Raw genomic sequence first — 11,802 nt, 5'->3', positions numbered from 1 at the left:
GCGTTCGATGGTCTCAACAGGTTTAATCGGACGGTTCACAATTTATCTGAGAATGGTCTAGAATCTAGATAGGGATCGTTATAATCCAGTTTCCTCCTGTCTTGTAGAGATACGTGTCCCCAAAGCAGTCATTGGCCCACAAAAACTAAAAAGGACAATGACTTGCTGGGCATCTGTCCGACTGTCAGGCTGTCCCGCTATAAATTGAAAAGGGACCGCTAAACAATTTGTTTAGTTTGTGTCCTTGGTTCACAATTAATTTGTGCAACGAGCGTTGTAAAAGTTGTAGGAGTCCGGCAACGACTTGTGCGTAAGTAGAATCTGACAAGGTTAGAGAGGATTAAGGAATAAAAAGACGAAGCATCGATGTGGTGAGAAATTTCACGTGTACTCCCCAAAAACCAAAAACAAAAAACAAAAAACAAAACCGATATTAAAAGGTATTTATTCCTCTAAAATTTGTAATATTATATTTATCATTCTAAATTTGAAAACGCAGAAACTTGTTTATTTTATTTATTTTTTCTATCAAACTCATTTTAAATTTATAGAATATCCAATTTATTCTTTATTAAAAAATTATATATATATATATATATATATATATATATATATATATATATATATATATATAGAGAGAGAGAGAGAGATGGGCTATGGTGCATTGCAATGCATGAACCCTCTTATGCATTGCACTATAAATCACGGATTTAAAGTTCAAACGACCGATCCAAACCGTTCATCTTGTTCTTCATATTAATATGTACTTGGGGACCAAATTTTACATTTTTTGAAATTTTTTTACTATTTATTAAGCAATTTTGAAAGTCGCTGATCTGATGGTCCAGAAAATTTTACTGTTCACAGTCAAACAGCAATTTTCAAAAATGCTTAATAAATAGTAAAAAAATTCCAAAAAATGTAAAATTTGGTCTCCAAGCACATTTCAATATGGATTAAACATCTAACGGTTCGGATCGGTCGTTTGAACTTTAAATCGTGATTTATAGTGCAATGCATAAGGGGGTTCATGCATTGCAATGCACCATAGCCCATCTATATATATATAGGCTGTGGCTAATTTGCTGTTGGCAGTATTTCTGCCGGCGGTGCTGCCGCTTTTTTTTTTTTGTGATGTCCAAACAACAAATCCAAATCGTTAGATGTTTAATCTATACTATAATCTACTTGGAGATCAAATTTTACATTTTTTGAAATTTTTTTACTATTTATTAAGCTGGTTTGAAAACCGCTGATTTCAATGCTGCAGAAATTTACTGAAATCAGCAGTTTTCAAACCAGCTTAATAAATAGTAAAAAAATTCCAAAAAATGTAAAATTTGATCTCCAAGTAGATTATAATATAGATTAAACATCTAACGGTTTGGATTTGTTGTTTGGACATCACAAAAATAAAAAAAGGCGGCAGCACCTCCGGCTAAAATGCTGCCGGCAGCAAATTAGCCGGACCCATATATATATAGGGTCTGTCTAAATTGCTGCTGGCAGCATTTCGGCAGAGGTGCTGCCGGGGCTATATTTAGCCGTGTGATGTCCAAACAACAAATCCAAACCGTTAGATGTTTAATCTATATTATAATCTACTTGGAGACCAAATTTTACATTTTTTGGAATTTTTTTACTATATATTAAGCTGGTTTGAAAACCGCTGATTTCAGTAAATTTCTGCAGCATTGAAATCAGCGGTTTTCAAACCAGCTTAATATATAGTAAAAAAATTCCAAAAAATGTAAAATTCGGTCTCCAAGTAGATTATAATATAGATTAAACATCTAACGGTTTAGATTTGTCGTTTGAAGATCAAAAAATAGAAAAAACAGTGGCAGCACCGCCGGCAGAAATGCTGCCGGCAGCAAATTAGCCACAGCCATATATATATATATATATATATATATATATATAGGAATATGCTAGCATGCTATCCATAGCATAGAGCCTCTCCATGCAACGCTTTGGATTTTGACTTTTCAAAATCCTAACCGTTGATCCGAACCGTTCATCTTGTTCTCCATATTAATATGTGTTTGGGGACCAAATTTTACATTTTTTGGAATTTTTTTACTATTTCTTTAGATTTATTGAAAATCGCTGTTTTCAGCAAATCTGGACCATAAAAAAACAGCGATTTTCAATAAATCTAAAGAAATAGTAAACAAATTCCAAAAAATGTAAAATTTGGTCTCCAAACACATATTAATATGGAGAACAAGATGAACGGTTCGGATCGACCATTAGGATTTTGAAAACTCAAAATCCGAGCCGTTGCATGGAGGGGTTCTATGTTATGTATAGCATGCTAGCATATTCCTATATATATATATATATATATATATATAGAGAGAGAGAGAGAGAGAGAGAGAGAGAGAGAGAGTTAGGCTGGGGTGCTATGGATAGCATAGTGGCCTCTATGCTACAGCTCAATATTTGAGTTTTCAAAATCCAAACGGTCGATTCGAACCGTTCATCTTATTCTCCATATTAATATCTGCTTGGAGACCAAATTTTACATTTTTCTGAATTTTTTTACTATTTATTAAGTATTTTACAAAATTGTTGATCCAACGGTGGCTGCACAAAACAGTAAAACCGTTGGATTAGCGATTTTCAAAGTGGCTTAATAAATAGTAAAAAAATTCATAAAATTATAAAATTTGGTCTCCAAGCAGATATTAATATGGAGAATAAGATGAACGGTTCGGATCGACCGTTTGGATTTTGAAAACTCGAATATTGAGCCGTAGCATAGAGGTCACTATGCTATCCATAACACCCCAGCCTAACTCTATATATATATATATAATTATATATATAGTATGTTTAAAAAATAAAATCAGTCTCAAACTCTCAATTGATAGGTTTCAAGACAACTGGTTCATTTCTCTTAAAAATAAATATGATATTATGAACTTTAGAAGGATAAGTAAGCAATTTTGATGTTTTTATGGGTATACATGAAATTCCCCCTTATTTTTCAACACCGTGTCCTGTCAAGCGCCGCATCATTTGCAGTGAAAATCTAGGCGTTCGATGGTCTCAAGATGTGACATCACGAACAACAGGTTTAATCGGACGGTTCAGAATTTCTCTGAGAATGGTCTAGAAATCTAGAATCTAGATAGGGATTGGATAACATATTTCTTCTATCCAGTTTCCTCCTGTATTGTAGCGATACGTGGCCCCGAAGCGGGTCACATGCGTGGGACCCACTAAAAACTATAAAGGTTAATGTATTCTCTGTTAATGGAAAAGGGACCCGCTAAACAATCTGTTTGGTTTGTGGTTGGTTCACCATTACTTTGTGCAACGAGCGTTTTAAAGGTTGCTAGGAGTCTGGCAGCGATGAGAAGATTTTTTTTTTTTTTTTTCTGTAACATTTAGAAAAATAAATTTAAAAGTGGTATCCTTTTCGGAGAATATTGTCGTGCAACAATTGCTGACAATATCACTGATAAAGATTTAAAAATGAAGATATGAAGCTTTTTTTCTCGATTGAGAATGTATGAAAGAACTTAGAAAAAAATCATTTTAAATCACCAAACCTTTTAAAATGATCCCAAGTAAGAATTTCATCAGGATTTATTCAAATATCCCAACCACGTCATTTATTTTAATAAGTCTAAAACATATATGAACTTTAAATGTACATAAAATTGATAGTTCGCATTTATTAGACATATAGAATTTCCATATGACACAAAAGAGTTTGATAAATTAATCTAAAAAAAAATTTGTCACAAACAATTCATTTGCCTTCTGATCCTGATATGAAGAGTTGTTTATTGATAATTTAGGCAGGTGTTTCGTAAATTATTGGAATAAGATAATAGAAAGAAGAGGAGGGATCCAATTATACTCTTTTTTGGTAACACCGAATTACACTTTATATTTTCAAAGTCTAAACAGTCAATCCAAACTGTTCAACATGATGGATATATTAAAATGTGATTGTTTATCAAATTTTACATTTTTTTTTATTTTTTGAACTATTTATTAAGATGGGTATAAAAATTCAATGGTTTGAATATAACGATTTTGTCAAATACTTAATAAATAGTAAAAAAATTCCAAAAAATGTAAAATTTGATCTGCAAGCATATTTTAATATATCCATTATGTTAAACGGTTTGAATCGACTATTTGAACTTCAAAAAACTTTAAAAATCGAGAATGTAATTTGGTGTCACAACAAAAAGGTTTAATTGGATCTCTCCTCTATAAAGAAACGCTTTACGAAGAGCTCGTCTACTTCCCTTTGAGTTGATAGTCTCATACAGAAAAATACTTGAAGCAGATTCAGTCCGTCCATTCTAAAAATTTATTTTGTAGCACGAGAGGAGAATTACATACTCCTAATAACATAACAATTTTGATTTCATAGAGCGCACAGATTAAATAGATTATAGAATCAAAATAACATTGTATATGATTTGTATATGCATCAAAACTAGGGGTGTCAACGGATATGATACGGGTCAGATGGAGAAATTTTCATACCCGTATCTGTTATGATAACGAAAAAAAATCTTTACCCTTATCCGTCTTTTCGAATACGGTATGAATCGGATAAACGGATAAAAAATTACCATTGACATCTTGATTCGAGCATTCAAGATCAATCTCACCATAAAAGGGACAGGTGACTGATGGTAATAAGGCTGTTATTTTCACAATCTACTGACTGATCCTTCTAGAATCGAATGCATGATTTCTAAAAATACTGTTGTTAAAACTTGCAACATTTGAGATATTAGATTGTTCTTTTAATTACCTGGAATAGACAACTAGAAGTTTTTTATCCAGATGGTTTTACAATAAAAGGGGATTTAGTTAGTCCGACTTTATGAACACAACAGTCCTGAAATATCTACAGAAAAGTTTCCTGACAAAAATATTTCAGGATGGCAAAATCTGTATGTTAACGAACCTAATTAGTTGCATATCCAGCAATCAAATTACATATCTCAGGTATGATTTAATTTTTCTACAAACCTAAAAAAGACCCTTCTTTCCTTGAGATATGACATTCAATTTACATGTCCTGTAGAATGTAGGACCAAACTGTGACATTTAGGAATTCAATGGTTTTGCTTACTACCTACTACCCAATATGGACTGAGAAAGGAAAGAGTAGCAACTTTACATTTAAAGATTGCAAAAATGACCTTCATCTCTGGATCTTTTGCCAAGACTAGTACTAATACACGGGCTCTCTTTCCTTCTCCACACCAGCTTGCTTTGCTTCTCTTTCCCATTTCTAGTAAATGAAAGATTCTGCACCATAATTATAAGATTTTATAACAAAACATAAAAAAGAATTATAACAAATTAAAAAATTAAATCATACTAGTTATGCGAAGCTCAGTCCATTACCTGTCTTGCTCTTTTGTCAACAGGAGTCCAAGAAGGGTTTAGTGGCGCAGAGGTCTTTCTTTTCTCAGTAGTTGGAATTGGAGCCTGTTGCAACTTGAAATCCTTCCACTTTGGCCTAAGTGGATTTATTGCATCCTTACCTTTACTAGGGTACCGGTATTTGTCAATTCTTTTGGCAGCTTCCTTACTACCTTGGTACCTATAACTATCAATGATTGAAGGGCTTCGAGTCTTACAATGTGACTCCTTGCTCGAACTGTTGCTTGAACTCAAACTTCTCTTCTGACCACCTCCCCCCAAAAACTCAAATTTCCAACCTGGACACTGCTTCGAACTTATTCCTGAGTATTTGGTTTCTTGATCCTCAACTCGTAACACATTTCTCTGAACACCAAATAAGCCAGTGCTGTCTTTCACGCATTTGGTTTTCTGCGAAACCCAGTTGCTCGTACTTTCATCTTCCATCTCAGCTGAGGTTGGAAATGTACGAAAACTGTAATCGCTGAATTCCGTTCCTATTGTGGGAAGTGAGTTCTTTACAGGCAGCTTACTTCTCAACTCTGGCCTCGGTGAAAAGCTCGAGATTTCTGACATGAATGCTTGCTCCTGATCAAACACAACCCTAGGGTGTGTCATTTTTTCATTGAAAGCAGGATCTAGCAACTGAGCCTGGTCAGCTTCAACCTCATCACAGTCACTAGGTGCACAAGAGATGATTCCCTTCTTTCTCCCCACAAATTCATCAATAATTGTGCTTACACTCTTCTTCGGTTGATTGTCAACATGAGGCTCCATAAAATCACCTTGAAATTGCTCAAATGGCTTAGAAAAGAATGTATCACCCATGGGTACATCAACAAATTCATTTGCAAACCTCTTCCTTTTAGGTGGTGACTGCAACAATGAACTATTAATATCTGACTCAACCGACGAGCAATCGGTCATGACAGACTTTGATTCCCCCATCTCACCATATCTGCACAAAGCACTGAACAAAGCAATGCTCTCATCTGGCACCAAGTAATTACCAACAGCTTGGATTCTACGCTCATTGGACCATTCAAGGAAATTAATTAGGGCTCCGCCGGTTGACAGAATAGCATGGGCCGAGAGTGGGTTAATGGATGGAAATTTTGTCAGGAAATATTCAGCAAGTGTTTCAGATTCCGGCATGGGTGGGTATAGACCCCGGGTTGGGCCTGTGAATTTGGTGATGCATGTCAGGATGATTTCATCAGTTGACTCAGGGTTGTAAGAACAGAGGAGTTGTAGGTTAAAATCCAGGTTAGCAGCGGCCGAGTATAGGGTGTCAGATTGACCCATTATGACACCGAGAAGGTTAGCTTCTCCCTCAAAAATCTGAAAAAAAAACAGACAAATTAAATGATTTAGAAAAAAATAATAAAGATAAACTGAAGTTCAAGCAGAAGTAATTCTGCTCCTCGAGGAATCAATCTAGGTAGAAGCATTGTACAAAGTGCAAAAATAAACAGAAAATTATATGCTGACCGCTTTTTGTAAACCCACAAAAAAAACACCAACCCGCCCAAATATGTTGACTGCTGCTTGAAACGACAATTGGATCCAGTTTACCAACCTTAAAAAATACATGCTGTATTGACAATTAATGAGCAGATACATAAACAATATTTTTACCATGACACAGCTGCTGAAAGAATAACTAAGAGATATCAGGACATTGGTTGCAATATTCTCCATGAACATCTGAATGCAAGAAGCTCCATCTGTCATGTTTCTGCTACTGTTCCCAAATGCAGCAGTCTCATACCACACAAGACAGACTCCAGCTGAGAAAATTAGATCCAGAGGTAGATTAATATCCCTTTCCACAACATGTGCACCTTCTTTCTCCAAGGCTAGGATCTTCTGGTAAGAGCTCCTTCGTGACACAAGCATGGGTTTGTTCAAACACTGGGTGTTCACAACAACCACAACACCGGGGAAAGGGGGCTTGGTGGATCCTGGAGTTCTGGAGCTTATAAAAGAAGGAATATTTACAGCTGGATTGGCATTAGCAGGTTCAAAAGATGAAGAGTTGCTCTTTTCTTTTGTGGGGAGAAGATTTTGCAAGTAAATGGGTGTTTCTTCATTCGATTTATTGTTTGGATCGTGAAATAGATTTGTGGCCTTCATCTGTAAAAAAATTCACTATTACAGATTCAACCTATGATTATTGTGATTAATAAGAAAACTACAATTTTTCCAGAAAAGCGTGCAATAAAATGATTTCTGATGAATAACAGACAGAGAGGGAGAGTGGTCAGACTTGGCAGCCACTGTTAGGGTTTTTTAGAGAGAGGGAGTTACCAGTGGCTCTTTCAATATATCAGTCTTTGTTGACTCCTTTAGCACAGTAAATAAAGGTGTTGGCTCTATCAGTGCAGCAGCTCGTTTAGCTGGCTCTTTTGACATAGTAATCTTCTCCGTTGATATACAACTCTCTTTTCTTGAATTGCCATCAACAGTACCTTCTCTTGCCACACCTCTTCTTGAACCCAAGAAGAAATTTAGATCACTATTTTGTGACATAGATTCAAACAACATCGAGGCCTTTCCTGAACTGGTAGCTGGTACCGCTTCCTTGCTTTTGTTACCACTATTATCTTGTTTCTGCACTTGTGCTTTCTCTTCCTTGGTCCATGAAGCATGCCTTGGATGGTCATGACTATTCTCTTGTTTCTGCACTTGTGCTTTCTCTTCCTTGGTCCATGAAACATGCCTTGGATGGTCATGTCTATTTTCCGAGTTAGAGACACCAAAATGAGTCTCACTGAGCACCTCCTTGCAATGCTGAGTGCTCACTTTTCCCTGATACCCCTCCAACAAATCAATTATATCAACCATAGCCCCTTCTTCAGGAAAAATTTCCTGCTCAGCCGTTAAGGTAATAGCATTTACATCTTCCACCATGGTTTTGTACCTAGAACAGATCTCACGCTCACACGTCCCTTGTATCAATAGGTGCCAATCCAAGTATATCCCATCAGAAGCCGGAAAAGAGTGGGGCTCCATGGAACATAGCAGCTCTTGAACAAATGCGCAGGGTGGCTTGTTTAATTTGTCATCTGAAAGAACAGGTGTAGGCAAAGATTGGAAGGTTTCATCCACCAAAGCCAGCTCAGAGCTAACTATGGATTCATAAAATTCCATTGCCTGATTTGTGTGATCTGTGAGCAACACTTCACTTGTATCTAATTCTGTTGGTTTCAAATCAGAAAAGATTTTTGAATTGTTATTAGAAGTGAAATCCATCATTTCCACTTTCGGTAAAAGAACCGCACAAGGCAAATCAGAGTGAGTTCCATCAGGATTTAGCAGGTAAATTGCAGATCTCTTGTCAATTAGGATTTTATCATTGAGGCATATAAGATCCATTTCCAACAAAGAGTTGAGAGGCAGAATTCCAGGCTCATCACAGGGCTCATATTCAGGTTCTTTGCAAATATAGGATAAAGTATCCAAGTTGGGCGAAGGTAATAGCTCTTTCAGACTGAGGGCCAGCTCCTGCTCATGGTCCCCACTGCACAGTTCCATAACTGAGAGGAGTGAATTGTAGGTTTCAGTTTTGACAATAGGTTTTTTGTAGTCCTGATCCCAATCAACATCTCTAAGCTCAAATTGAGGCACTTTGGGAATGAAATTTAGTGCCACATCCGTGTAGGAAGTGCCATTCTTGGAATAAGATTCCGCATGATCAATCTCAAAAAGGACCTTTTCGACTTTATATAAGGATTCCAACAGCTCTTCTTTGTATGGTATTGCTATTTTAACATCCAGCTCAATGATATCCTACAGTCAGTTAAATGAAAGTATATTGATGACTGACGTAAATTGCAGAAGACATCGGATAGAGAAATATAACCAAAAGAAAAACTAGATTCAGATTCAATTAAGAAGTAAATCATGATTTTGAGTAAATAAAGGTGAAATGTTTATTCAATCAACTAGTCCTCAGCAGTTAGAACCATAGTGAAGAAATTTGCACTGATAATTCAGTATTCTAACTAGGATGACTTAAGGCCGTGGGAAAAATCACAAGAATTTTACTTTAATTGCTTGAAGCATTTCCATCATATAATAAGAGAATGCATCTAACCAACTTAACTGTAGACATTGTACTTATGTCTGACTTAAATATATGACGTACAATTAAAATTTTACTCAAAATAAGTACCTAGCTAACTAAAAGATACAAAATCATTAATATGACTTGTACTAGTCCACATATGTAGTGTTTTAACAAACCAGTATTGAAATCAATCAACTGCATAAAATCAGGCTACATAATCAAACTACAGTTCAATTTATGAGTAAAGGAGAACTTAGCAAAAGACCATGGCATGAAATGTAGACTTACTAAAGGGACTTTAATCTTGGGAACTCCAAAACACAGCTCCAAACAATCCTCCTCTTTGCAGAATCTGACAACCTCACTCTGAAAAATTATCAACCCCAAATCAAATCTACCAGACTTGTTAATCCCTTATCAACTAATTGTATCGTCAATCTATTACTGTATTTCAAGTCTAATCAGTTTACCTGAGGAATATCTAACTCAGCAATTTCAAAATGAAGCTTCTTCTCCAATTGCCACTCCTAAAATGAAGTAAGATATCAGGAAAGCATGAATTAACATCATACAATAACAGTTATCATCCTAATGATTATTGATTTAAGACTAATAGTTATACTCACATTTGGAATTTTAAATAGGGAAGCGTCTTCTCTAAATCCAGCATCCTTGCTCTCGCCATAAAGGAAATCAGCTAATTCCTAGACGAAATATGAACCTTCAGATAATCAAATTATAATAACAGGGAGTCCGAATTAAAGTGAATTAATTCTAATAAGTTATTTCATGATATATCTACCTTCTCTGAGAGAGCATTCTGATCTGCTACTTTAACTTGGCGAAACTGTGGAATTAAGTCAGAAAAGAGATCAGAGAGTGCTTTATCAATCGAAAGTTCACCAAAGTCAGATTCTAGTATAATTTCATCACAGGCAACGAATCTCGAGTTTCCAAAATCTCTCTCAGGATCTGGATCGAATAGATCGGGAGCAGGAAGGTAAAGCGGAGTAAAGAGAGACTTCGCTAAGGTTTGGTCCTTAGATTTGGAGAAAAAATGATCCGTGCCGAGAAATCGAGTTCGCATTCTCTAATCAACAGTTATTCTCTTCGTATTGTCCGATTGAAGCTACGACTGGAGTTTGGAGAGGGAGACGAGAAGTGGAATGTGCTGTCCAAATTTCAAAATGGAGGGAGATGAGTTTATATAACAAGGGAAGAAGCGATTTCATATCATCTAAGGTAACATAAATTTTGAGCTTAAATTGACACCGTCCAATATGCACTGGCACGAATATTAAAGACTCCCCGTGCATTCCACCTAGGATCGGATTGGTCCAGATCCTGATCGGACGGTTCAGTCCAAAAATCAAAATTTAAGTTACCTCAGAGAATTTGGATTTGGGAAGAAGTGGCGCAACGAAAATTGTTTTATTTACAAACGGCTAAGTACGACCCGAGTCCAGTGAATAATCTGGCCCAAAATTTCTCATCCAAGTGATCTGGCATCAGGCCGTGATTGTCTGACAATTACTTCTCAGTTCTCAATCATACAGAGAATTACAAATGATAGAGCATGGCCTTCTTTTATGGCAATTCGCGTTTGTGTTGTGAAGAAAATTAGTGATGCTGACATCGGTTCTGTGACTACTCACCCAAATAGATCGGATCATGTCATGTTATATGATATATAACGTGATTAATTTTTTAACATTATTTCTATATTTTAATTTATTTTACAATAGTTTATTAATTTTTTAATATTATTTTCTATAAACTAAAAACCTGAAATAATTATTAAATCACGACGTCATCTATTACAATCAAGTCACAACATGATAATCACATCAGGTCATACTTTACACTTTTTCTTCACTGTGTCTGCGCTCAAGACTAGTTTAATGCAAAATCTACTACAAGATAAATTGGAAATAAATATCAAGTTATTTGTATATAGAGGCAGGGACACCCACATGGTCCCGGGGGCAGCTGCCCTCCTTGGATTTTGAGTTTTAGTGGAGATTGGAACGTTCCGATTGACTTTGCCCTCTCTGAAAAAAAAAAATTCCACCATTTGGATGTTTGATTTGTAATTCGGATAAAATTTAGAGTTAAAATTGAAATAAATTTCTTAAATTATGATTGATAATTATAATTATAGATCAGAGAATAAGAAATTACAAGTCAAAATATTGAAAAGTATAAGTTAAAGCATTACTTTTTTATCGAGTATCTAATTAGTTAATAAATTTAAATTTAATTAGCTATTTAAATCCGATTTAATATTTTTTTTTCCCCTTTAACGAAAATTCTGAGTCTGG

At 35.5% G+C, this 11,802-nt stretch overlaps 1 protein-coding gene across 4 annotated transcripts; it reads right to left on the bottom strand.

Annotated features, from left to right (window-relative positions):
- Positions 1 to 4,727: 4,727 nt before the first annotated feature.
- Positions 4,728 to 10,741, bottom strand: SHOC1 (shortage in chiasmata 1). 4 transcript variants are annotated; one of them, XM_078311544.1, is made up of 8 exons: positions 10,284 to 10,741; positions 10,108 to 10,185; positions 9,952 to 10,008; positions 9,770 to 9,847; positions 7,720 to 9,201; positions 7,048 to 7,545; positions 5,392 to 6,750; positions 4,730 to 5,292 (listed from the first exon to the last, which is right to left on the bottom strand). In XM_078311544.1, the coding sequence occupies exons 1-8, from the start codon at positions 10,566 to 10,568 to the stop codon at positions 5,164 to 5,166; spliced, it is 3,966 nt and encodes a 1,321-aa protein (XP_078167670.1). In that variant the 5' UTR covers positions 10,569 to 10,741; the 3' UTR covers positions 4,730 to 5,163. The 4 variants fall into 4 exon arrangements, 2 of the variants coding, with proteins under 2 accessions (XP_078167671.1, XP_078167670.1); XM_078311545.1 differs by lacking the exon at positions 10,108 to 10,185 and having other exon boundaries at positions 4,728 to 5,292; XR_013514063.1 differs by lacking the exons at positions 4,730 to 5,292; positions 5,392 to 6,750; positions 7,048 to 7,545 and having other exon boundaries at positions 9,159 to 9,201; positions 9,770 to 10,008; positions 10,108 to 10,202; positions 10,284 to 10,419.
- Between the last annotated feature and the right edge of the window lie 1,061 nt (positions 10,742 to 11,802).

This window comes from Carex rostrata, chromosome 11 (genome assembly GCF_964058835.1).
Source record: "Carex rostrata chromosome 11, lpCarRost1.2, whole genome shotgun sequence".
Classification (NCBI taxonomy): domain Eukaryota; kingdom Viridiplantae; phylum Streptophyta; class Magnoliopsida; order Poales; family Cyperaceae; genus Carex; species Carex rostrata.
The sequence above is the reverse complement of the archived record's forward strand: the minus strand, read 5'-3'. Positions and strand labels throughout refer to the sequence as shown.